This window comes from Indicator indicator, chromosome 8, assembly GCF_027791375.1.
Source record: "Indicator indicator isolate 239-I01 chromosome 8, UM_Iind_1.1, whole genome shotgun sequence".
NCBI lineage: Eukaryota > Metazoa > Chordata > Aves > Piciformes > Indicatoridae > Indicator > Indicator indicator.
Genome location: NC_072017.1, coordinates 14,180,019 through 14,208,001, shown reverse-complemented (window position 1 = coordinate 14,208,001; position 27,983 = coordinate 14,180,019). Strand labels below are relative to the sequence as shown.

The following is a 27,983-nucleotide window of genomic DNA, read 5'->3' as shown; positions in this document are numbered from 1 at the left end:
AATGTGTCCTCTAATTGCCCTGATAGCAGTAGTGCATCTACTCTAATAGACATTTACCCATTTCTTCATTCTTTAACATGTACTTTAATGTGTACGTTGTCCTTAGAATTAGGCTAAGTAATAAAAGCAGAACTAAGAAACCATTGAATAGGTAATAATATCAAAATAGCAATGCTGAAGACACGTAACAACATTATTATGTCTTACATGGATGAGAAAGGAGGCAGCGCTTTGATTTGTATCCATAACATCAGCACATATCTCTGTGGTTTTTGAAAGCAGTTAGAAATAAAGATAGTTAGCAAAAAAATAGTATTGGTCGTATTAATGACATCAATGTTCTGCATTGTCAATCCAGTCAGCTCTGCTCAGGTTCCTGCAAGTATCCTTTTCAATTTTGGCTTTATCAGGAACTTAGTAATACCATTTGTTCAGTTATTGACAGGTTAATATTCTTGTCCCATGTCAGTTTTTGTCAAACAGAAGTCAAGGGAGCTATAGCCAAGCTAGCTCACTCTCCTTTACACACAGTTCACGGGGGGACCCAGTGCAGTGAGGGTGGAAGGGCAGCTCTAAGTGCATGTGAAAAGGCCACTGTTTATTTTTAGTCATGCTGTACTTGAACGCACAGTCCTCATTTTCAAGCCTCATCAAGACATTTGGTCTTCCTTGATGTCCCCAGCAAGGCTAGACTGATCAGCATTCTCCAGAGTCTACAAGTGCTACCTAATTCCTCCACACAGGAGATTGTCTGTCACTTCTGAGGCCTGGGCTGGTTGGGTATGACTCATGCTTCAAAGGAATAAGAATGTTACTCTACATTAGCCATCAAATCTGAATCTAGCAATACTTGTATACTATCTTGTTATTCACTGTCCTTAAAGAAAAAAAAAATATATATATATACACCCATCTCTCCTGTTGCTAAATACGGGGTTCAAACATAGCGCAATTTCAGAATTTCATTATGTCCACTTTTTGTGACCACATATAAATACCTTCATAGAGTTTTTACCTTTCAAATTGGAACAAAGAAAAGAAGAATTAAGGGGTGAAAAGCAACATTACAGCTAAGTTGTGAACAAAATGTCTGGCCAAACAGAGCAGCCTTACATCCTGTTCTTACCAAAGGCCTATGTACTCTGCTATCAATAGTGTAAGCAGCCCTTACAGCAAGGCACAGTCTCTCATACCAAGTGTCTTTTATTTGAAAGGCCATACTCTGGTATTTATATAGGCACACAGTTTGTTTGTACAGTAATAGATGAGCTGAGGATGGGAGTGGGGGCAGGAAGGGGAGTGACATAGAAACAAGCCAGCAGCCTCAGGGAGCCCTGAGATTAAAGACAGCATGTGGGAAGCTGCTGTGGGGCACACACCAGCGAAAACCAGAGTCCAGACCTTGCGGGGCTTGGGGACGGTGAACTCCCATTTAGAGGGAACTTGAAGAGGAGGAGATGAGTGTTGAGGTCTTGTAGATAGAAGCCTGGCTACTTTAATTCTATAATTGAGTCTTATCGTCATAAGGACAAGCCCCCTTCAATTGCTATTGAATTGGCTGCACTAAGTTCAAAAGGGTACCTGTGGCTGAGGAGCACCCTCAGCCCTGGGTAGCTGCTCCGCCCCCAGACTAACACCTCGCACTTCCATCCCTTGGCTCCCAGTGCACCCCTTCCACATTCTGTGTACACTGGAGTTGTTCTTCCTACTCTTCAGAAAGCAGCATCAGTTCATTTGTGCAGGTTCTTGTGCACATAAGGTGTGTGTCAGAAATATGAGTCATGAAAGAATTCTTGGGTTTGTGAGTCCTTAGGAGAATGTACATGGCAGGTGCTTACTGCAGCAAACAGCACAGTGGGGGGGATCACAAGGCCACAAAGTGAAAAGTTTGGCAGTCTTCTGGCAAAAAGTAAAGCAGCAGCCCCGGCATGATGAATTCATGTATTGCTGCTTTGACTGCAAAGCACCACTTTCCCCAAATACCTGTCTCTGGAAGTACTTTTGGATTAGGCTGTGAAGGTGGTCAATTTACTGCAGCACAAGCACTGAACTCACGCTTGTTTGCCTGGTTGTGCGATGAAGTGGAAAATGAGCATCAAAAACTTCTCCATTCGGCAGTGAGCAAGCTATCCTGAGGAAAGGTGTTGATTCATTTCTCTGAGCTCCCTTTCCAACAGACACATTTCCTGCAGTGATTTTCGTTTAGAGTGTGCCTGTTGTTTTGCAGATGAGTTATGGCTGTCAAGAATGGCCTATTTAGGTGAATTGTTCACGTCTGGTGTGCTGAATGCCAGTTTACAAAAAAAAGACCAAAAACTTGTTTTCATATTATGACAAAATAGTCACAGAAAAAAAGGCTCAAAAGCTGCAGCTGTAACAGGAGAAGGTGAAAAGAGAAATTGTCAATCACTTTCCAGCTGAGGAAGTCTCTTCATTAAGCCTGGGTTGAAAAATTCATCCAGACCATGTTGCTAAGATAAAAGACCGTTACCTGAATTATTTAACCAGCTGTGCAAACAGTTGCATAAGATTTTCTCAGATGAAAATGGAATAAAGACCCTTTCCCCATGGAAGGCAGCCATCAGATAAAGCAACAGGGAAAGCAGACCAGCTGCTTGAATTTAATCCTGTTGTCTGACAGTTGGCTGAACAGAACAGAGAAATTTAGCTGATATTAATACTTTAAATGCCCTTCCAGCCTCTGTGGGTTTGGCAGTTTTCAATTTCTGCCCAAATTCCATTAAAAGAAACCCAAGTAGGTAGGTAAATTCTTGTCCAGAATTGGACTAGGTAATTATAGAATCATAGATTGGTCTAGGTTGGAAGGGACCTCCAAAGGTCATCTAGTCCAAGCCTCTCTGCAGCAAGCAGGGGCATCCTTAACTAGATCAGGTTGCCCAGAGCCCTGTTGAGCCTCACCTTGAGTATTTCCAGGGATAGGGCCAGAACCACCTCCCTGGGCAACCTGTTCCAGTGTTCTCCCACCCTCATAGTAAAGAACTTGTTCCTAACATCCAATCTAAATTTACTCTTCTCTAGTTTGAACTCATTGCCCCTCATCCTATCACTCCAGGCCTTTGTAAAAAGTCTCTCTCCAGCCTTTTTATAGGCCCCCTTCAGGTACTGAAAGGTCATTGTTCGTTCTCCCCAGAACCTTCTCTTCTCCAGGCTGAACAATCCCAGCTCCATCAGCATATCTTCTTAGAGGAGGTGTTCCAACACCCTGATCATTTTCATGGCCCTCCTCCTCTGGACCCACTTCATCAGGTCCATGTCCTTCCTGTATTGAGGGCTCCAGACCTGGACACAGTACTCCAGGTGAGGTCCCACCAAAGCAGAGTAAAGTGGCAGAATCACCTCTCTCAATCTGCTGGCCACACTTCTTTTCACAGAATCACAGAATCAACCAGGGTGGAAAAGACCTCAGAGATCATCAAGTCCAACCTGTTACCTAATACCTAACACCTCCTGACAACTAAACCATGGCTCCAAGTGCCATGTCCAATCTTTTTTTTAACACCTCCAGGGACGGTGACTCCACCACCTCCCTGGGCAGCACATTCCACTGGTCAATTACTCTTTCTGTGAAGAACTTTCTCCTCACCTCAACCCTAAACTTCCCGTGGTGCAGCGTGAGACTGCGTCTTCTTGTTCTGTTGCTGGTTGCCTAGGAGAAGAGACCAACCCCCTCCTGGCTACAACCTCCCTTCAGACAGTTGTAGAGAGCAATAAGGTCTCCCCTGAGCCTCCTCTTCTCTAGGAGCCCAGGATGCAGCCCAGGATGCAACTGGCCTTCTGGGCTGCAAGCACACACAGTCTGCTCATGTCCAGATCTTTTGAGGTCCCTTCCAACCCCCAGCAGTCTGTGATTCTGTGACTTTGGGCTGCAGCTTACATTGGCTCCTTCCTTGAATGACTCCTGGACCTATTTTCTGCAATTCCTATTCATCCACTATTTTCTCTGAGCTAAGCATAACAGAAAGAAGAGGAAAAAGGGAAAGGGAAAAGGAATAGAGCAGGAACGAAAGGCAAAAGAAGGGAAGGAAGCTATTTTTTCCAGGTATATTTAAAATGCTTTTAAGACTGGAAAGAATGTTGGTTATTTTTTTTCCTCATGCTTAACAATATTCCAGATAAGAACAAAGGAGGAATAGATAACATTAACATTTTCTTTTAATTAAATAAATCCACTTGTCATAATTTAGAAGCTAACTAACATACTTAAATACTTAAAATTTCCTGATACATTTGTACTGTGAATTCACAAGAAAGATGCTAAACCTTTTAAGATGTCAAATGCACTGTAGAAATAAAGGAATACGTGCATACAGTATCCCAATTAATATTATCTATTAAAAGGCAGGTTGTAAATGAGTAATAATGGATCCATTTTAGTGCATATTTCAAGGAGACTAAAGAAGAAATGAAAAAAAAAAATTCGTTATATGTCCATGCATCTGTAGATTATTTTCCCTCTTTTTAATTCCTAGCAGTCCCATTCAGTCACTCTTCAGACAAATAAAATGCAAAAACATATATAAAAATGAGGAAAGCAACTCAGAAATTGAGTAAAGGGGGGAAAAATAAGCCAAGAGTCTTTTAATGTCTTTCAGCAATAATGGTCAAAGATGGTCAGTAGTAGAGTTCCCTGTATGAGTTGTGCAGTGGAGGACAGGAGAGCTCCATACAGGTGGCAAAATTCTAACAGAAGTGATGGTATATAAACTATGAGTGTGTTTCCTTTTAATAGGCAAGATAATTGTTTTGTTTCTGGTTTAGCAATGCACCAGCATCTCTTTGCTGTAGTTTTCCAGATGTGAATTCACTATTTGGGAGGGACTAAACTTGCAGTGTGCTACGGGAGGCTGAATACAAGTGAAGGAAAGTACTTGTATACTGACACTCTTTAATGTTAAATTATACATTAAATTTACACATTCCTCTGTGTAAATGGGAACTCGTTGGCCTCAGCAAGCTGAAGGAGACATTTCATTGCCAGGTTAGGACAGATTTTGCAGCATGTGTCAACAAAGTGAGCACACACTTAAAACCAACAGCATACTGTACTTCTGAAAGTCAGCTTTAAACCTTCTCACCTGCCAAGGAGCAGCACCTTTGTATATAAGGCTTTCAACTAATAGTCAGAAAGAAGCAGAGTAATGTTCCATAAATTTTTTAGCCAATCTTGATAATTAGAGATGCATGGAGGAAATGCCTGATGTGTGTGTGGAGTGAGAATGTAACAGTGCTTTTCATTTTACTGTCAAAATTATGCATGTCTCTATTATGAAATGCATTCATGCCTCATTTCTCTAGTACAGTATCCCAGCTAATAGTATAATCTGTAACCAGTCTTTAAAGAAATGTATCATACACATTTGCACTGTGCAAATGTCTTGTTATCTGAAATGTGCAGGAACCAGCATGCCTTGCTCTTCAACCTGATATGTTTACAACAGGGGGGGGAAATGAAAGAAAATGGAATTTGTTTTGCTTAGGGAATGTGCTGCGGAGGTCTGTTGAAAAACAGTATCGGTCATGACTTAGTAATTGGCTTTAGCAGCAACCTTTAATATACACTTAATTTCTATACCTCAGAAATAAAGTAGGGCATCATTTCCATCTGTGACAAGGCTTTACAGGAAGCTATCACTGCAAAGTGAAGTGTCCTACATAGACTAGAACAGAAAATGGTCTGGGAAGGAATGTAATTAAAACTAAAGGAGACGAACAATGGAAGAGAGACTTCCAGCAGGTGTTGAGTGAAAGGTCAAGAATCTAGGAAGCTGATAATCATTATCTCAGAGAAATTCTCACTGCAGAAGGGGAAAGCTATCTGGTAGTGGCAGATCATCTTAAAGAAGAAAAATAATTTGATCTGAGGGGAGCCTCAGCTAGTGGTGGTGGCAACTGCCCCTGCTGATCCCTTCTGTAGTTATTGACCAAATATGAAGATCATTATGTGAAGGTGAATGGAAATGAGTTGATGAGATTAGTGCATGTGAGGTCACACCCAGTGAGCAAGTTTGCAATTTAGATTCTTGAAATGTTTGTGTGTTGACTTGGTCTTGAGGAACTGAAGATGTTGATTGAATGGATTTGCTGTGCAGTCTTGCCTAGAGGAAGATCAGAGGGCTCTGTGGTAACACGTGTGCCTGAGCTATGTATGGATAAAAAGAACAAAGAGGCTGTGAAATGCCAAATATATGCACTTGCCCTCTAGACCACACATCTCACTAATTTTAGGGCAATTTCACTTTTAGAGCAATATCAGCCTAGAACACTAGGCTGATAAAAGAAATCTCTCAGTCTAAGACTGACAATCTTGGATGAATAAATTCACCTTGGCAGCAGAATGCAAGGGTATTTGGATGTAATAGGAAAACTGGCAGAGGAACGCCCAAAGGTATGAGTGATGTTGCTGTGCTGAGCAATGATAAGGCTTTCATTGTGGTCAAAAAGATATCAGGTATAGAGTAAGTTTAGTATTCCGTGTGCTGTGAACAAAATGAAGGACACATTCTACAATCCATCATAAAATGGAATATGTAGTAAATTGTAGAAAGACCTATTTCCCATTCTTTCTTTTTGTTTCTGGCTATAAAAGTAGAAGGAATCCTATTCTTATCTTTCACATCTCAGTCACATTTTCTTCCTGCACTAGGCCATCAGAACTAAGCAATCATGGCTTTTAAGGTTCTTTCAGCTTTGGAGTCATGTTTTTAAGAATATCAATGGGTACCATGATTTTTTGCTGATATTTGAACTCTCCCCCACATAAGCTGCTTATCTTAGGCTCATGATTTGCTTTCCTGTATTTGTGAAAGAGGAGACAGGTTCAGAAACTACAGGCATGTAGTCCAAAAAACTAATGTGGAAGCAAGACTGCATAAAACAGGAATAGTGATGTTCAGTGCTGCATACTGCAGCAAAGCCACACACTGTATTAATACTACTGATATGCAGCATTTCCCAACTCAACTGGTATATGCAGAAATAGGATAATTAATTTCTCACAAATATCATGATTCAAAAGGTTTCTTACAGGGAAATCTTGCCTTCTGCAGCTTTCATACGCATTGTGTGAAATAAAGACAGAACTTGGCTACTGGAATCAAATGACGCAAGTAATTCCCAACAAAATAATTCGATGCCATTTTCAAACATAAAGCAGAAAATAGAAAGGTACACTAATTGGACAATGTATGTTTCCCTGGGAGTTGAAAAGGGAAGTTGTGCATGAAAATAAAGTAAGTTTATGGAAGTGAGGAGTCAGGCTGAAGGTTGTAAGTAGGCTAGCAGTCACATTCGTGCACCAGGAACATTAGCATGTTTGTTTCGGTCTCCTTCATAAATGCAGTATCTCGGTTTGCCAAGTCCAGTATGTGAAAAAGAGCCAAAATTAGAGCTAGAAACACGCTGGAAAAGAAACCATTATCTTGAAATGTACTTCAAAAAATAAGTTTCCCCACTTGATTTCCCTGGCTTGCAATATGGTTTCTGATTTTTAAATATTCGTTTTCCTGTTGCTAAGTGAAAGTCTTATATAAACAAAAGGAAATCAACTGTGTTAAAAGGATGGAAATGACTGTATGCAAAAAGCTGTCAAATCTACAGAGTAAGCAAACTGGAAAAAAACATTTCTTAACCTAATCCTTTCAGTTACAGCAATGCTATGCAGTACTTAATGCTGTTCAGAGAAAGTTAGTGTGTTGTGGGTTAAAACTGTTTGGAATTAATTCTCCCAATTTAAGAATGTGAGTTCTGTAGCCTCAGTGATATGCTTGAGGATTTGGGTGGGTGGGGGAGTGTTGATTCTGCGTTTCTTTCCCAGAAGGAGCAATTTTGATTATAATTGCAAGCATGAAATGTGTAGTGCACTGTGAAGACCTTCAGAGTCATGTTCCAGTTTCCCACTATGCAGTTGTGGGAGAGGGATGGAAAACTCCTGAGAGCAAACAGGTCATATCTGGCCTGGAGTCACCATTTGGATACTTGTTTCTCTCCATTAAAGGTACAGGCAAGCTCTATTTCTAAATGAGGAGCCTCAGATGAACACCTAGGCTGATATATCCAGGCTGTAGTACTGGAAAAACTAATCTTAAAGGCAGTTTTATAGCCTGAAGGTCACATAAAGCTTTACCTCTCTATACTGTGACCACAATGTATGTTTGGATGTGACCGTGATCTGGAGTCTTCTACCAATGGAGTACACCTAACATAGCAGAGAAAAGGACATGGTTTAGATGTCATAGGTCTACATCAGTTACAGAAATTATATCATATTAAATGGATATATAGCTGTTGCTTTAAAGCAATGTCAGCAGAGCCAGGAAAAAAACTCCATCTCCTGCATAGCTGATGCCACAATTCTCAAACTATGATCCACAGGCAGTTAATGGGTTATATATGCTCACTGTTCTGATTTCCAGCTACAAGCAGCTTAAGTAGATTAAATATTACCCTGAATTCTTTCTCTCAATAATACAAGGGATGTTAAGCACTCAGGAAGAGGAGGGCAGGTGGTCTGCATAATCATTGAATAGGAAAGGCCCAAGAGACTCTTATTAAGATACTCTTTATGAAAAAAAAAAATGAGGATTCCTACAGTAACAGCAAAATCTAGTCCAATAATAGGGAGTGAGTACAAAATGCTGTGGAATTTAGCACCAATAAATATGCTTCCTTTGAAACGGTGAATTAGATGTGCAGCAGGATCTGGTCACACTTCAAAGAATAATATGCAGAGCTGAAGATCCATCTGTTTGCTCTTGCAATCACCACTGAGGCTCCTGTATGTTAAGCAGTCTTTTGACTACTTCAAAGCACGTTTGAAGTTTTTGCTGTGCCTATCCCATGCGCAAAAAAGCAAACGTGCCTTAACAATATGAGTAGCTGGTTTTCTTGTTCATTTTACTTGTAAATGAAAACAATTGGTTCCTGCTGTGTATCATTTCTGGACTCTTTTTTTTTTTCCTTGGTTTGTTTTTGGTTTTGTTTTTTTTAGCTACGATAGCGAGGGCCGTCTAACAAACGTTACGTTCCCAACCGGAGTTGTCACCAACCTTCATGGGGAAATGGAAAGGGCCATTACAGTGGACATTGAGTCATCCAGCAGAGAGGAAGATGTCAGCATCACTTCCAATTTATCATCAATTGATTCTTTCTATACCATGGTTCAAGGTACTGCAATCAAAAGATTTCTTAGCATATACTGACCTGAAAACTGTTTTCCTATGATAAAAGCAGCTCCAATCAGATGCATCAGAAGGAAACTTTAGAGGCATATCGTTTGGAGGAAGGGGTGATACATAGGTGGTTTTATACATATATTAAAGGAACTGTTCAGGGAAGGAAGGAAGTGCAGTGAAAATTGAATTAAATATGTTTTCTAACCAAAGAGCTATTCTAAACAGCTACTTAAAATACCTACTTTGCATTAAAAAGGGATCTTGGAGAGGATAGAGAAATGACTTAATACAGAAATAGGTGCAGAAATAGCATAAAGTGATATTTCAGCTTTAAAACAGTGTTTGACTTCCCAGCAGCCACATCATTGCAGAAGTCTGTACTCATAATATTCTTAGGATTAAGCTAAACATGCCTAATGAAACAGCAGAAAATGTGTTTTGTGCCATTCCAAAGAATGTACTCTGAGGGTAAAGATAGTTCCTAAATGTGTTTGTGCTCTCACAGTGTTCTTACCAATCTCACCCTGGGTGTTTATTGCCATTGGGTCAGTGAAGTCAAGATGTTACTTGCACTGCTGTAGAAATTGTGCAGGAAATAGGCAGACTCTTAATCCATGTAGGTAACCTATGCTTCTCTTTTTGGCCTTTTCAGATCAGTTAAGAAATAGCTACCAGATAGGTTATGATGGTTCTCTGAGAATCCTGTACGCCAGCGGCTTGGACTCACACTATCAGACAGAGCCACACGTGTTGGCTGGCACTGCCAACCCAACAGTAGCAAAGAGGAACATGACCCTCCCTGGGGAGAACGGACAGAACCTGGTGGAGTGGCGATTCCGCAAAGAGCAAGCCCAGGGAAAAGTCAACGTGTTTGGCCGAAAGCTTCGGGTAAGCACACAGGCATGTGTGGTATCTACTGCATTCTCATGAACGTGAACAGTCCTGTATTGCCAGCCAGCAGCCACAGAATATTTACTATATAGCATGAGGATGAAAAGCTTATCAGAAGTAATCAACGTGGATTCACAAAGGCAAAAAGTCATGTCTAATGTCATGACTAATCTGATAGCCTTCTACAAGAACATGACTAGATGCACAGGTGTCAGGGGGAGGGCAGTGGACATTGTCTACCCTTGACTTCAGCTAGGCTTTCAATATCCTCATAGGGAAGCTTAGGAAGCGTGGGTTAGATGAATGGACAGTGGAGTGGATTGAAAACTGGCTGAAAGGTAGAGCTCAGAGGGTTGTGGTGAGTGGCTCAGAGTCTAGTTGGAGGTCCATGACAAGTGGTGTTCCCTAGGAGTCAGTACCAGGTCCAGTTCTGTTCACTGTATTCATAACAACCTGGATGAATGGATAGAATGTACCCTTGGCAAGTTTGCCTGTCAAATAAAACTGGGAGGTGTGGCTGAGACACAAAAGGCTGTGCGGCCATCCAGTGTGACCTGGACAGGCTGGAGAGCTGGTCAGGGAATAACCTTGTGGAATTCAACAAGGGCAAGTGTAGGGTACTGCACCTAGGGAGGGAACAGCCCCATGTATCAGTACAGGTTAGGGGCTGACCTGCTAGAAAAGCAGCCCTGTAGAAAAAGACCTGGGAGTCCTGGTAGACAACAGGATGGCTATGAGCCAGCAATGTACCCTTGTGGCCAAGAAGGACAGCGGCAGCCTGGGATGCATCAAGAAGAGTGTGGCAAGCAGGTCGAGAGACATTATCCTTCCCTCCTCCCCCTCTACTAGGCTGCCCTGGTGAGGCCTTGTCTTGAGTACTGTGGTCTGTTCTGGGATCCCTGGTTCAACAAGGACAGGGAACTGCTTGAGAGGGTACAGTGAAGGGCTACAAAGATGACTAATGATCTAGAACATCTCTTTTATGAAGAAAGGCTGAGGGCCTTGGGGCTTTTTAGCCTAGAGAATGGAAGCAGGATGGGGCCAGTCTTTTCTCAGTGGTACCCAGTGACAGGACAAGAGATAACAAGTGCTAACTTGAACATAGGAAGTTCCATCTAAACATGAGGAGGAACTTTACTTTGAGGGTGGTAGAGCACTGGAATAGGCTGCCCAGATTGCTGGTGGAGTCTCCATCTGTGGAGTCATTCCAAAACTCACTAGGACACTGTCCTGTGCAACCTGCTCTAGGTGAACCTGCTCTGGCAGAGGGGTTGAACTCCAGAGTTCCCTTCCAATCCCTATTATTCTGTGGTTCTTTGACAAGCTTACTATACAGCTGCAAGTACTTGCTTTTATTACTTTGTCTAGTGAGTGTTTTCCCTTATTAATGTCTCTTTTCTGTGGACCTTAAACTGTTGCTTTTAGCCTGGAATGCATTGGAATTGATCTGGATAAAAGAATCATTTTCTGCTTTTCTTCACTGTTTTTTGGTTTTCTTACTGAATTCACACACCTGATTTTGAGTCTTGTTTTAAATTCTTTTACCATAAGTTAGGACAGTCTTAGGAGTTTCTTTTTTATTTTAAATAAAAATTGTACTAGTACTTATTTATGGTAGAAATAATTTAACTGTGTGCATGTGTATGGCATATTCCTCTAACATATGTCTTTACCATTTTGTTGGCATTTCTTCTTCCTGTATAAGTGAGTGAAACCATGATTTATGACAGCCATTTGGTAAAGACAACATAGATTAAGCATTTTAAATTGGGTTGCCAGGAGACCATTTCAAGACCACATCAGAGGTCTGAGTTACTATTAGAACTGAACTCAGTTCTTTAAAATAAGGCCTAGGCAGTATATCAAATGAAGGTTAGTAATTTCAGGGCACTAAAGTTCTAAGAGGTAACATGCCATTTTAAATCTTAAAATATTTTATGTTTTCCTTTAGGATGAGAAAGGAGGGAATGCTGTTAGGCACCTTGTATTCCTCTCTACCACTTTCTCTGCAAGAGAAAAAGGATTTTTTCAAAGGAGGAGGAATGGTTATGCACACTAGCAGCTGCTTAAGAACAACATACTTGTACCTAGCTGTGGCAGCTGACTTACATGGATAAGAGGAAAAAGAAGCCATGCTTTTGGAGCTCATCCATGTGGTTCTGGTTCATAGGCATGTCATTACATAGCACAGTGGGATAACACACTTGCCAATTCATTTTGTGAAAGAAGCCAAGAGAAAATAAAATAGCCAAATCAATGGCATTTCGTTTTGGCAGTGAAACAAATTGCCAGGAGTTCAGTTCTCAAATGTGAAGCAAAATGTTGGCATTCAACTGCAGAGGAGGTAAAAGAAATTTCATGGGCAATCTGAGCTTGGAAGAGTCAACAGGGAAAAAGGAACAGCAGAGAAATGGGAAAGATTTAACAAGAGGGAAAGTAAGATATTATTGATTAGGGTAAAAGGGCAGTAATTAAAGATATATATACAAATAGGCAGGTGGAGAATGTGAGCTAATAAGAGAAAAATGCCACCAAAAAAAAAAAAAAAAGTAAGAAACTTGTCAGCAAAGATTTAAAAAAGGAAGGTCTTTTTAAAATTGATTTACATGGGAAGATATTACAGAAATGTCACTTGGGGGTGGGTGGGGGGATGTAGGAAAGTAGAGAAAGAAAACAACAGAAAAAAGAACAGGAATAACTTGGGAGCTTATCATTTCCAGCTACAGATATGTCAGTAATATTTTGCTACTAAGAAGACAAATGTAGACAAAAAGCAGTGACAAAATGTATTGCCAGAAAATGTGCTCATATATATGACACTTTCACTGCATTATGGAGATCACGGAATCATAGAATCAGTCAGGGTTGGAAGGGACCACAGGGATCATCTAGTTCCAACCCCCCTGCCACGGGCAGGGACACCTCACACTACATCAGGCTGGCCAGAGCCTGTATCTAACATTGCAAAGCCTCCCAGGTACTGTTGGGTTTTTGATCTTATATTATTTCTACCCACTACTAGTAGTCTTGATAAAGAAACTAATTAGGAATTATGTCACCTGCCCTTAACGCAACAATCCTCACTCAATCTTCCTTTTGTTCAGACTTCTCTTGTTCAATAAGCTAGTTTTGTCCCTGGACTTGTCCATTTGGTCTGTAAGCTTGACCTTTGGCAGAAGTCCTGACAGTCTCCTACATGAAAGAGCCTTCTTGGGACATATATATTGAGGCCAGACAGAGGCCTCACTTTAAGGGTGTCAAATGGAGGAACCAGTACGAGTTTTGTCTCGATGCATGCATACTAGATAGGTAGCATAGATGAGGGAGCTCACAGGAGGAGTTTGCTCTGCCCTCCTCCTGACACCTGACATGCTCCAAGCTCTGCAGAGGTCCCCAGTTTTCACATTACCTTCTGAACCCCTCTCTAAGGCACAGTGATATACTTCTGTTCCTAACGGGGGGATCACAGTCAGGCTTCACACTTCTCAATTAAAATTAAAACGAGTTAAAGCAGAGCAGGATAGATGGGACACCTCAGTACTGAAAGATAGGAGGACAGTAGGTAGGGACTGTCAAGAGACTGGTTTTTGTCGTTGTTTCTTGATTGAAAATTTCCTGAATTACTATTTTTACCATAATGAAATACAGAGGTTTTTTTTTAATATATGAGGGAGCTGGTGGAAGTGGTCACCAATCCACTTTCCATTGTTTACCAGCAGTCCTAGCTAACCAGGGAAGTTCCAGCTGACTGGTGGTTCGCAAATGTGACACCCATCTACAGGAAGGGCCAGGAGGAGGATCTGGGGATCTACAGGCCTGTAAGTCTGACTTTGGTGCCAGGCAAGGTTACAGAGCAGATCATCTTCAGTGGCATCATGTGGCATATACAGGACAAAACAGATGATCAGTTCCAGTCAGCATGGATTTACGAAAGGCAGGTGCTGCCTGACTAACCTGATCTCCTTCTATTACAAGGTGACCCATTTAGTGGATAAGGGAAAGACTATTAATGATTGTCTACCTGGACTCTAGCAAAGCATTTGACACCATTTCCCATAGTATTCTCCTGGAGAAATGGGTTGCTTATGGCTTGGATAGGCAAATGCTTCACTGGATTAAAAATTGGCTCGACAGCTGGATCCAAAGAGTGGTGGTGAATAGAGTTAAATCCAGTTGGCAACTGGTTGGGCTCACTACTAGGGGAAGTTCTCCTTAGGATCTTTATCAATGACCTGTATGACTGGTTCAATGGATGCACACTCAGTAAGTTTGCAGCTAACACCAAGTTAGGTGGGAATATTGATCTGCTTGAGGGTAGGAAGGCTCTACCGAGGACCCTGGACAGGCTGGATTGACAGGCCAAGGCCAGGTTTATGAGGTTCAATACAGCCAAGTGCTGGCTCCTGCACACAACAACCCAGGCAATGCTACAGACATGAGGAAGAACATCTGGAAAGCTGCTCACTGGAAAAGGACCTGGGGGTATTGGTCGATAGCCCACTGAACATAAGCCAGTAGGGTACCCAGGTGGCCAAGAAGGCAAAAAAAATCCTGGCTTGTATCAAAAATACTGGTGTCAGCAGGACTAAGGAATTGATTGGAAGAAGCAATTGTTGAGACTACAGAAAATTCAGCTGAGGGGAGGCCTTCTTGTTCGCTGTAACTACCTTAAAGGAGTTTGTAGCAAGGTGGGGTTCAGCATGTTCTCCCAAGTAACAACTGATAGGACAAGAGGAAATGGCCTCGAGTTGCACCAGGGGAGGGTTAGGTTGCATATCAGGAAAATCTTCTTCACAGAAAAAGTTGGAAAGCATTGGACCAGGCTGTCCAGGAAAGTGGTGGAGTTCTCATCCTTAGAGATATTTAAAAGACCTGTAGTTAGATTGCTTAGTGATGTGTTTTAGTGGTGAGCTGGCAGTTCTGGATTAACATTTGGACTTGATGATCCAAAAGGTCTCTTCCAAGCAAAACGATTCTGTGATATTTAGAATGTGACCCATAGACACAATAAAAACACTGTTTTTGCTGTAGAAGCATTTTGGTAGCAGGGCTGTTGTTAAGAACTGCTTTAGCTGAAGTCACTACTTTAGCTGACCTATGTTATTCCAGCCCCACAGAGCCCAATGAAAGAAGCTGTATTGCCAAAACTTGCTTTTATCATTGCCATCTGTATTACGAGATTATGCAAGGACAGCCAAAATTTCACCAAAAGCTCACGTCTGAATGCTAGAGCTCTGTCAGCAGAATCTGGAAGCATGAATCTTGATGGAGAAAGAGGCATTTCCTTTCATTCCCCTCATATCCTGCCCAGACAGACGGAAAGTGAGAAGGCAAGGGATGTTATTATCTCATTTAGCAGATAAGGCAGTGAGACAGCCAGATTAAGTACTTTGCTGCAATTTACACCGGAAGGATGTGCTTAGCCAAGAAATTAACCACAAGTGCTCAGACAGCTGCCTTAACCGTAAAACCACCCTTCCCTCTCTGCCATTTCGGAAATCAGAAGTGCCCATTCTCACTTCAGTGTCTAAGCCTGAGAAGTAGACAAGAAAATAAATAAAAATCATAATTAAATGTGAAGTATGGAAGGGAAGATGGAAAGAGAGGAGAAAAAAAATCAGAGAAGCAAAACAGGCAGAGAGATGGAGAGATGAGTGAAGGCATGTGTAGGGGATGCAGAAAAATAAAGACAGAGATGAGATTCGGGAGTGACTTTAGGCAAATAAGCGAATATTAGATGTCAGAAAACTTAAAACTACCTGAAAATTAAGAAGCCTCCAAAACAAGTACAAAAAGTAAGAAAATAGGAATGCTTCACAGTTACGTTTAACCTACTTCTAGAATCAGTCCTGTAGTGTTTTTTTAGTGTATTTAAATAACATGTGATGGCTCATTAAATAGATATCCTGCATCTGTTAGACTCTGTGTACCTTACTTAGAAGATTTCCATGAAAACATGATTTTTGTTCCTAAATTACAGATTGTTCTCATGCCAGTAATTTCTTATTAAAAAAAGAGAAAGGTAAGGTAGACAGACAGACAGGTATAAGCAGAACTGAGCATTCGTAGGCTTTTGCTTTCATATTTTCCTGTGAGAAATTACCAGGACTTCAATACCTTTTATGCCAGTAATAAAGAATCTAATTTATATTGATCTTTTAGAAGCTTATCAGTCTAAGGGCGTAAGTACTAACATCCACCATTTTTGAACACGCAGCACTGAAAAAATGCAGAAGTGCTTCAGTCATTTCCTGATTCAATTGAAACTGAAAGTTAGCATATTTAGAACACTAAAGGGTGGGAGGGATTTCAATGTACAAGTGTTACATACTACCACTATAATGTACTTACATAGTTTTCAAAATAAGTATCTCTAAGCTAAGGCTTTAATTTCAAATTGAAATACATTTCAAAGCATTTGTACCTGTTTTTCAGTGGTTCAGTAGTCTTCCAGTCATTTTTGGCTTTAAGTGATCAGTTAACTAGGTGAAAAATATAACCCTCTGTTAATGATTTCAGCTTCATGTTGCAGCAGTGGGTGGTAACACTGAGTTAAAAAGGGGGAAACCTATGTTCTAAAACCAGTTTAACCTGCATTTTGATCTTGATATATTTACCATTTTGAAAATTACTTGCTGGGGAGGATTAGGATTCAGCTCCTTCTTAGCATGACTGTTATGAACTGGACAAGCAGTTGCTGGGAATATGTTTTGATGTTAATTTGTTAGATGTACTTTGTACTGCCTACAAAAGGAAGTACTTTGTTTGCTGAAATGGCCCCATCTATTACAGCAGTTTTCAGTGCTCATCTTTCTGTATTAACAGTTGACTAAGCATCAAGAAAGAACACATTGCAACAAATCCTGGGTTTATCTCTTCATATAATGAGACCTTCTAAAGTAGATGCTTAACATAATGCTTCAAATTTATAACAAGAAGATGCTAAAATAATTTATGCACACAGCAAATCAATTGCTGTAAATGGTATTAAAGGAATAACTAGCTTTGTGGGAATAAGAGGTGGCTAGGGTTTGAACAGCATGATTTATTGTGTCATTTTGTTTGCTTTAAAAAGGTTAATGGCAGAAACCTCCTTTCAGTTGACTTTGATCGAACCACAAAGACAGAAAAGATCTACGATGACCACCGTAAATTTCTGCTGAGGATTGCCTACGATACGTCAGGGCACCCCACCCTGTGGCTACCAAGCAGCAAGCTGATGGCTGTCAATGTTACCTATTCATCTACAGGTCAAATAGGCAGCATTCAGCGAGGGACAACTAGTGAAAAAATAGAGTATGATGGACAAGGAAGGATAGTGTCTAGAGTGTTTGCTGATGGAAAAACTTGGAGCTACACGTATTTGGAAAAGGTAAAGAACATTCAGGTTTTCAAAAAATACTTGCTGAAATTCTTCAGAATCTTATTGCTACATACAAAGCAAAAAATAGGTAGTAGCAGTTATTCTTAGTATCAACATGCTTTATACACTAAGTATAGAATCAAACTGTAGCTAATCGCTAGGAATTTATGTGTTTTTAAATTATTTAGGCCACCAACTAGTAAGAAGCATTTACCTTTTTGTCTTAACATTAAAAATACGGTACAGGGACTAGATCTCTGCAAGGTAATTCAGATGAAACCAATTTGTTTATAAATTTTTCACTATTGTGTTTTTTGTCTCAAAATAGTTACAGCTGCTGCCCATTTGTATTGGCTATATGTTGTAGCATCAAAATAAACAACAGGCAAAATATTAGGAATCTTGATTCCATATAGCAATTGAGTGATAGCCCTCCCTCTAGAAATACCTGTGAAAATTCCCCATGAGATCTCATGCTTATATGCAAAACCAGAATCCATTTCTTTCTGGGCTTTAAATAGATTTCTGTTGAAGCTGTTGCTTGGCAAATACTGTTTACTAGTTGTTGCAGACATAATTTAATCAAGACCTATGATACATAATAGCCATGCATCAGAAAAGTGTCAGAATAATTTCAAGTAGCTCCTTTTGATATAAACAAACAACTGTTTTGCCTATGTCTTAAAAGAATAACAACACAGTATTCAGGGATCTCAGGCTATTCAAATTCTTCAAAATCATCTCTAATTGTAGGGAAGAAATTGTATCTCCCATATGTTGTTCTCGTGAGTTAATGGCTCTAAGACAGTTTTACTTCTTCTCATATTAAACATGACTTATCTGAATCCATTGACAATCTGCTGTTTAGCTGCGAGTGCTTGATAAAAGAGTGATACAGTCATAACAAGTAGCAAATTATGAATGTGGAACTACTAATTACAGAACCCTTTGCAATTAAGCATCAAAGTAAATTAGTCAGGGGGATGTTAACAATGTGTAAGGTCAAGGATAACTCAATTAAAGAGAAGATAATTTCCTCAAGTGGGAATGTCACATTTTTGTAAAGCAATAGTATTGGTATATGTCGGGGTGGGGGGTACTCCACCGTTTGTCACATGGTAAAAATCTGTTCTTAATTTTCAGTCAATGGTCCTTCTGCTTCATAGCCAACGGCAGTATATCTTCGAATATGATTTGTTGGACCGGCTTTCTGCTGTCACCATGCCTAGTGTCGCTCGGCACACCATGCAGACGATCCGCTCCATTGGCTATTACCGGAATATATACAACCCACCAGAAAGCAATGCTTCTGTCATCATGGACTACAACGAGGAAGGGCAGCTCCTGCAAACAGCTTTCCTGGGAACAAGCCGAAGGGTTTTATTCAAGTACAGGCGGCAGACCAAGCTCTCGGAAATCTTATATGATAGTACAAGAGTTAGTTTCACTTACGATGAGACAGCTGGAGTCCTGAAAACAGTAAACCTCCAAAGCGATGGTTTTATCTGCACCATTAGGTACAGGCAGATTGGTCCACTCATTGACAGGCAGATCTTCCGCTTCAGCGAAGATGGAATGGTAAATGCCCGATTTGACTACAGCTATGACAATAGCTTCAGAGTGACTAGCATGCAAGGGGTCATCAATGAAACCCCACTACCTATTGATCTCTACCAGTTTGATGACATCTCTGGCAAAGTTGAACAATTTGGAAAATTTGGAGTTATATATTATGATATTAACCAGATCATTTCAACAGCTGTAATGACCTACACAAAACACTTTGATGCACATGGCCGCATCAAGGAAATCCAGTATGAAATATTTCGGTCATTAATGTATTGGATTACAATTCAGTACGATAACATGGGACGAGTGACAAAAAGAGAAATTAAGATTGGGCCGTTTGCCAACACCACAAAATATGCTTATGAATATGATGTAGATGGTCAGCTCCAGACAGTTTATCTGAATGAAAAAATAATGTGGCGCTACAACTATGACCTGAATGGCAACCTTCATCTGCTCAACCCCAGTAGCAGTGCCCGGTTGACACCACTTCGCTATGACCTGCGAGACAGAATAACTCGACTGGGCGATGTCCAGTACCGATTAGATGAAGATGGATTTCTGCGTCAGAGAGGCACTGAAATCTTTGAATACAGTTCAAAGGGCCTTCTTACTCGAGTGTATAGCAAAGGCAGCGGGTGGACAGTGATTTACCGTTATGATGGACTTGGACGACGCGTTTCCAGTAAAACCAGCCTTGGACAGCATCTCCAGTTTTTTTATGCAGACCTCACTTACCCAACCAGGATAACTCACGTATATAACCACTCGAGTTCTGAAATCACATCCCTTTACTACGACCTGCAAGGACACCTTTTTGCCATGGAAATTAGCAGTGGAGATGAGTTCTATATTGCATCAGACAATACAGGGACACCCCTGGCTGTATTCAGTAGCAATGGTCTCATGCTTAAACAAATTCAATACACTGCTTATGGAGAGATCTATTTCGACTCTAACCTTGACTTTCAGCTGGTAATCGGATTCCATGGAGGCTTATATGACCCACTGACCAAACTAGTCCACTTTGGAGAAAGAGATTATGACATACTGGCAGGGCGGTGGACAACACCTGATATTGAAATCTGGAAGAGAATTGGGAAGGATCCGGCTCCTTTTAATTTGTACATGTTTAGAAATAACAACCCAGCCAGTAAAATACACGATGTGGAGGATTATATCACAGGTAAAAGGAGGTTACTGAATTGCAAGGCTGTCTCTCACTTGTTCAATAATTTACCTTTTTACGTTCTCATAATCTGGAATCTGACTATCTGAGTTGCAGGCTGGGGATGTTGTCTAGGTAAGGTTAGTAAAAAAATTCTCAGGAAAGATAATTGTTTAGGAAAGTACTTGGTGTTTAGAACCAGATCAACAAAGTGATTTTTAGCTTGGAGGTGTTGGACTGCAATTCACAATTTTGGTAAAGTACCTAAATATGTGCTATTTGGAAAAGTTCTTCATGAAGAAGCGTTAAGCACTTAAGAGTAAGAATAATTAGAGCAAACGTACTCATCAGTAACAGTGAAATAGCAAATGGGGGATCCTGAAAATATCTCATCTAGCTTTAGACATCCATTTAGATACCTGCATAAGAGAGGTTATTAGCTTTCAGATTTGGGTAACTAAACCTAAACCTTGTGCTCTACACAGTCCTTACAGTGCTGTAGCATTAGGCTGGTGATCTAAAAAGATAATTCAGGGCATCTCAGTATACACATGGATCAGGTTTTCCAAACTATATTTGGAGGTACTATTGGAATACCTCTCTTCCTCTCCCACCAACTGAACTGTAATGCACAGTACCTCAGCAAGAGATCTCAGTGCATTAGGAGAGGAAAGAGGAGCCACAGGTTCTCCTTCCAATACTGTTATGCATTACCAAGTACTTCTATAATGAGAAAGATAGACATCTCGAGCAAATGCAAGAGTAAGAATCCCTTAAGACCATTCATCTGAACCTGTTTACATGTGGATTAGATTCAGGCTTCTTCATCACTCTGGGCTACTGAGCAGTAAAAAAAATGCATATTCATGGCCCAAAAAGATAAAGACAAGAGGGAGAGAGACTGTTAGGCAGCAATGGCAGGGTCTTTCTGTGACCAGTTTAAGTCATTAACATGGCTGAAAACATTCACTGGAAAGTAGGCTGATATTTACCAGGGTAGGTTTTTGCGAGGCTGCTAATGGAAATTGTCTAAGAAGTTCAATAATCTCTGGGGCCAGCACAAAGTAATGAGTACGCAAGCAGGAGCAGGGGAAAAAAAGAGCAGGATATAGAAACAGAAGTGTGAGTCTCTCTTTTGGCAACACAAAGCTGCTAACTTGCCACTTCTTGTAGAACTAAGTTCTTAGGGAACCTATATGCTTTTTGTGTGTCTAGAGTTAGTGCTATGTAGTGATTTCTGGTGACCTGCCTGCAGGTCACCAGAAGTTTCTGAAAAGTGCATGACTTAGATATACTTGAATTTTAATATTTGAACAGATGTAAATTATCTGAACTACTTTACACAGCCAGTGCCAGACTACAGGAGAGGCTCAGCCCCACTTAGGAGTTGTGAGACTGCAACTGAGAAAAGCATCCTGAAAATGAAGTGGGTTTGCATTAATTTAATAAACAGCAGCTATTAACAGGGTTGCTAACAGGCTGCCTGGGAGCAAGGATAATAATGGACCTTTGAATCTGTCCTCTTTTAACAGCCTGTGCCATAGGGGATGCAGTTGCAATCACATTTTTTGTGGCATTGAAAATGATGCATGCACTTAGTTGAAAATTTGCCCTCAAAATGCAGTTGTAGTTCTTTTTTTGTTGTATAGAATACATGGATACTGCTCTTGAAAGGTTATAATTGCCATTAGTAACCTGGCTAACTGGCAGTTTTATATGCCGAGCTTCATGAGGCAAATCATGTATCTGGAAAAGTTAAAACTTAGTTCATGGTAAACATTTTATTAACATTTGGATAAATGTGGTTCCTTGTTTCACTCAATTGGGATTTTCTTAAATGAAAAGACTGCTAAGGAGCACTCTGCCAACTTCTGCTACGCTTTGTATTTGTGAAAGATAGGGCAGAAAGAAAGAAGCAAGGCAAAGCACCCATTTTTGCCCAACAATTGTTAACTAAGTAATTGTTGGCATCCCTAATTTTTTTTTTTTTTTTGAACAGAACATAAAATGTACCATAAATAATGTTATCTCGTGCTAATTTATTATCCTGTCTGCTTACTGATGCACGGGTAATACATTTTGTAAGTTTTTAATTTCATCAGTCAAACTGCATCTTGAAGAGGGGGAGATTTCTCTTAAATCAACACCAAGTCATTTGAAAGGTAATTGACTGTGTAAGGTGTAATTTCAGAGGTAGTTTGAAGACAGTAAAAGAACACGTGTAACAGAAGGACAGGACGTGCTCTGCAGTACTTTCTCTTTTTTCCTTTTTTTAAAGTATTGATGATGAGGTTGTGGCATAAAGTGTGTTCAGCCTGATCACGAAATGCCAATTAGTTTAGGCTGTAGTAGAAAGAATTCTCCCTTTACTTGTGCTCCTACACTTGTTCTGGAAGTCACTGAGGCCTTCAGAACTGCTGAAACCTGCAATACCTTTGAAAGGAGCACAGTACAACTCTTACACAGAACAAAAGTTCCTTACAGTTTAGAATGTCACATTTTCTTTTTAGGCTTGCTGTTCTAGCTGAAGCACAAAGCTAAATTCATACAGATCAAAACAAAGGCTGTTGAATAATTTTCATGTTACAGAAGGAAGTCAGCTATGCCGAAAGCTATTCCATGTAAAACCGGTATGATCACAAAATACAGAACAACTCTAATTTTTAAAAGAGTAGAAAGGATGACCCTGGGAACTACCAACCTGTCATCCCACCTCTGTGCCTGGGAAGATTATGAAGCATATTCTCCTAGAAGCTATGCTGAGGCACATGGAAGACAGGGTGGGGATTCGAGTGAGCCAGCATGGCTTCACCAAGTGCAAGTCCTACCTGAATAACCTAGTGGCCTTCCATGTTGGAGTGACTACAGTGGTAGACAAGGGAAGAGCTATGGATGTCATCTATCTGGACTTCTGTAAGGCCTTTGAAATGCTTCCCCCACAACATCCTTTTCCCTGAATTGGAGAGATGCAGATTTGATAGGTGAACTGTTAGGTGGATGAGGAATTGTTCGGATAGTCACATCCAGAGGGTAGCAGTCAACAACTCAATGTCCATATGGAGATCAGTGATGAGTGGTGTCTCTCAGGGTTCCATACCAGTGCTGTTTAATATCAACAGAAATACAGACAGTGAGGTCAAGTGCACCCTCAGCAAGCTTGCACTTGACACCAAGCTGAGTGGTGCAGTTGACACACCTGAGAGATGGGATGCCATCCAAGAGAGACCTGGACAAGCTTGAGCCTGTGTGAACCTCATGAGGTTCAAAGCAGCCAACTGCAAGGTCCTGTACCTGGGTCAGAGCAATCCCTGCTATCAATAGAGGCTGGGTAATGAAGGGATTGAGGGCAGCCCTGCAGAGAAGGACTTAATGGCACTGGTGGAGTAACAGGTGCCATGAGCCAGCAATGTGCACTCACAGTCCAGAAGGCAACCATATCCTGGGCTGCATCAAAACAAGAGTGGACAGCAGGGTGAGGGAGGTGATTCTCTCTGCTCTGGTGAGACACCACATGGAATACTACATTCAGCTGGAGTTGTCAGTACAAGAAAGATCTGGACCTATTGGAGCAGGGTCCAGAGGAGCACCACAAAAAACGATCGGAGGCCTGGAACATCTTTCCCATCAGGACAGGCTGAGTGAGCATTGGGCTTGTTCAGCCTGGAGAAGAGAAGCATCCAGGGAGACCCTATTGTAGTTTTTCAGTACTTAAAGCAAACGGGCCTGTGAGAAAGGTGGGAACAATCTTTTTAGCATGGCCTCTTATGACAGGACAAGGGTATTGAAAGAGGGTAGATTTAGAAATGTTTTAAGATGACATGGTGAAACACTAGAGCAGGTTGTGCAGAAAGGTGGTAGATGCCCCATCCTTAAGTTACAGATATCCCTGATCACTGCAGGGGACCTTCCTTCCTTCCTTCCTTCCCTCCTTCCTTTCCTTCCTTCCCTTCCTTCCCTTCCTTCCTTCCTCCTCTCCCTCCTTCCTCCCCTCCCTCCTTCCTCCCCTCCCTCCCTTCCCTCCCTCGCCTGCCTACCCTCCCTACCCTCCCATTCTGTGATTTTAATATTTTTGTATTTTTCTTTTTTCTTCCCAGATGTCAACAGCTGGCTGGTGACATTTGGCTTTCATCTGCACAATGCCATTCCTGGTTTTCCTGTTCCAAAATTTGATTTAACAGAACCTTCGTACGAACTTGTGAAGAGCCAGCAATGGGAGGACATACCAGTAAGAAACAAAACTAAACATACAAATGGAACAAGAAACATACAAATAGAACAAGAGACAATGTTCTCTTTTATTCAGCTCTTATTAGGCATGGATAATCCTCATCTGGTTCTTGCTAAATTAAATCTGAACAGTGCCTTTTAAATCTCTGCTTTTTATCTACTTTCAAAATAATTTCAGAAATTACAGATTTTCTAAGTTAGGTACCATTTTAAGTAAGCTTTTGTTTGCTTTGAGCAATAATAAAATGCAGGAAGACAGCAATTAATGTAAAGAAATTTAAGACCCTTTAAAGATGGCTAAGTTCTGTAGCAGAAACTACAGTGATATGACTGGTACTAACACTCTCCCTGAAGGCACAAATTGAACACTGTAGTAAAAAATGGACTGTGAAATAAACAGAAGAACAGCTGACATAAATTATGCATACCAGGCACCACTACAGTTTTACTTCTCTTTAATATTAACATGTTTTATATATAAAGATAAATTATTGAAAATGAAATTACCTGAGGTAAAACCCATTGTATTACATAAAAACCAAAACTCCAAGAGCTTATGAAATTCTTTAGAAGGAAAAAAATTAACTTCAGTCCTGAAAACCTGCTTTAAACCAGTTTCAAATGGTGAAATAAATGTGAAAATTAAAATCTAAATCTACTACTTTAGAAAATTATGTTTACAAACCAAACATACTCGTAGTTCATAACCCGATGCCTTCAAAAATCCTACAGTTCTCAGTTAAGAAGGAAGTGTTAAGAGACAGTGGAACAGTTAATTCTGTTTTGAGCAGTCAAAACAAGACCTCTCTTTACAAGAATAATGGTAGGCAACTTTACAAGATTAAAAGAGGATATGATATATGATAAATTATGATCTTCAAGAATCATACAACCTAATTTAGACCCAAAAAATCCTTAGAAGGGTGGCCCAGCAGCAGAAGGCAGCATATAGAAGCTAATTTGCACTGACCCACTCTATATATTTTCAATAGGCAGGGATTGAAAAACAGGGAAAGACCTTAGAGCAGAGCATGAGATTAGTCTGAATTAAGGTTGTAGGAGTCTGTAAATGACTCCAGCTTGGTCTCTCAACAGGAAATTTGGGAAAACTAAACAGGCTTTTGCCTCACTTGTGACCAATTAATCAAATGGATTAAACAATATTGTGATTAAGGGACAGAGCTCAACTGGAAGATAACTGCATCACCTACAGAAACTAAGTACTCATTTTTGAAAAGTGCAGCCAAAGCTATTTAAATCTTTTCCTCTCCTGAAACAACTGCTAGAACAGCTATCTGTTCTCCACCTCCATCAATACTAGGCTCATTCACAGTTCACTGCTGGATTAGACAAGGATTAGACAGAGAAGATGTGCCCATTCTGCTCATTTGTAAAGTCTCAACCCAACTACAGCTGACCCCGTGATGTGAGTGGCCTTGCTATCTAGCTGCACTCAGCTAGCCATTCCTGCTAGCTGCTCCTGTCTTCTGGCTGTTCTGGCTAACCACAGCAGTTCTGCTGGCAGGTCACCTCCCACATTCCCCTCACTTTAACTGTGTATCTGGTGTAGTGGGATACATATAGCAAAATTAACATCGGGTTATGAATAAACAGCAAAATAAACAGATTCTCCTATCCTAGCTTTGCCATCTTGTGCTTTTGCATCTCACAACTGCACCTCCGATTTCTGCCCCCTTTAACAGCACGTTTCTTTTCAACAGGCACACCCCATGAAATACCAAGCAAGCTTATTTTAGAATTGCATATTGCTCCTTTTCATTCATTGCCCTTGTCTTTGCTAGTTGTCAACAAACCTGGTGTATTCAGACTTGCACCTGTCTCAAGTTCTGAGGGGAGAGAGAAGCTGCTCCTCACTTTTAGGCACCATTCTTTTACTTGAGGTGAAATGGAAGCTTGTGCAACTGAACTGGCCACAGCCTTTTCACGCATCCCCTGTTACCAGTTTCTGCAGGTATTTGCAAGAAAAGACATCAGTGCCCAGTATTCTACCTCACTGCTCTGTACTATTTGCTTCCTTCTCTTTTACTGTAAAGACTGTCATTACAGTTTGATTCCCTGCCTTCCCTTAGCAGCTTGAGAGGTTATGAGGGGCCCCCTGCAGTTTGGTCTCACATTGCAGCTACCTGAGAGACTTATCTCCAGACACAGTATAAAGAAGGGTCTGTCCCTGTTCTAAAACATAACTTTATAACCTGCAAAAATCTCAGTTTGGACAGACTCATGGTAGATGGGAATCGTAGTTGAACAAGCTCAGAGGATGAGATGACACTGTAGTAAGACAGCTTACCATATCATGTCCTGTGCAGCCCAGAAAGTAGCCTCTGAAGTTAAATCTTACTTTGTTCAGGTTCTTGGGGAGACAAAGAGAAAAAGCAGTTATCAAACAAAATATCCTTGTAACTCAGCAGAACAAGCAGTATGTAGATTTAATTAACTCATTGGCACTGTTGGTTGTGGCATATCCTGTTGTCATCCGCAGGCAGCACACCAAGAAAGCCTGGTTGTTTGGCATCTAGAGGGCTACAGATGGTTGGTAAAACTTCTGTCTGTTCTTGTTTACAGCCCATTTCTGGAGTGCAACAACAAGTGGCGAGACAAGCAAAGGCTTTCCTTTCCCTGGGAAAGATGGCAGAAGTGCAGGTCAGCAGGAGGAAATCCAGTGGAGAGAAGTCATGGCTGTGGTTTGCTACAGTGAAGTCTCTGATCGGGAAAGGGGTAATGCTGGCTGTCAATCAAGGCAAAGTGCAAACAAACGTGCTCAACATCGCAAATGAGGACTGCATCAAAGTGGCAGCTGTTCTAAACAACGCCTACTACCTAGAAAACTTGCATTTCACCGTTGAGGGGAAAGACACGCACTATTTTATCAAGACCACCTCCCCTGAGACTGACCTGGGGACACTGAGGCTGACAAGTGGGCGGAAGGCCCTGGAGAATGGCATCAATGTCACTGTTTCCCAGTCCACCACTGTGGTAAACGGCAGGACTCGTAGGTTTGCTGATGTTGAAATGCAATACGGTGCTCTAGCGCTTCATGTCCGCTATGGCATGACGCTTGATGAGGAAAAGGCCCGAATACTGGAGCAAGCCAGGCAAAGAGCTCTTTCCAGTGCCTGGGCCAGAGAACAACAGAGAGTAAGAGATGGAGAGGAAGGTGCCAGGTTGTGGACAGAAGGAGAAAAGAGGCAGTTGCTCAGTGCTGGAAAGGTACAAGGATATGATGGGTACTATGTACTCTCTGTGGAGCAATATCCAGAATTAGCAGACAGTGCTAACAATATACAGTTCCTCAGACAAAGCGAGATAGGAAAAAGGTAACACACTGGCTTAGCTCAGGCTGCCAAAGAGACTGTGTACCAGTGTCTTCTAAAAAGGAGACCCAACTGTTTTGCTGCATTACTACTTGAGCCTAAGCTTACATCTTTGCTCAGATTTTTTCTGTAGCACAATCCCAACTGACTCTGCAACGAAAAGAGCGCCTTCCAGAAGAATGATACTGCTAATGACAAAACTTTTTTTTTTTCTCAATGACCTTAAAGGTAATCTGCTTTAA

The 27,983-nt window shown here is 41.0% G+C and overlaps 1 protein-coding gene across 6 annotated transcripts in view; it reads left to right on the top strand.

Moving 5' to 3' along the window:
• Nucleotides 1–27,748, top strand: part of TENM3 (teneurin transmembrane protein 3) — a 309,130-nt gene extending 281,382 nt beyond the window's left edge. For all 6 annotated transcript variants that reach the window (XM_054383016.1, XM_054383015.1, XM_054383014.1 and 3 more), the window contains 6 exons: nt 9,008–9,183; nt 9,844–10,079; nt 17,158–17,454; nt 18,589–20,200; nt 24,277–24,407; nt 26,993–27,748. In XM_054383016.1, coding sequence (XP_054238991.1) covers nt 9,008–9,183; nt 9,844–10,079; nt 17,158–17,454; nt 18,589–20,200; nt 24,277–24,407; nt 26,993–27,748 — 3,208 coding nt within the window. The remainder of the gene's footprint in view (nt 1–9,007; nt 9,184–9,843; nt 10,080–17,157; nt 17,455–18,588; nt 20,201–24,276; nt 24,408–26,992) is intronic.
• The last annotated feature ends 235 nt before the right edge of the window (nt 27,749–27,983 follow it).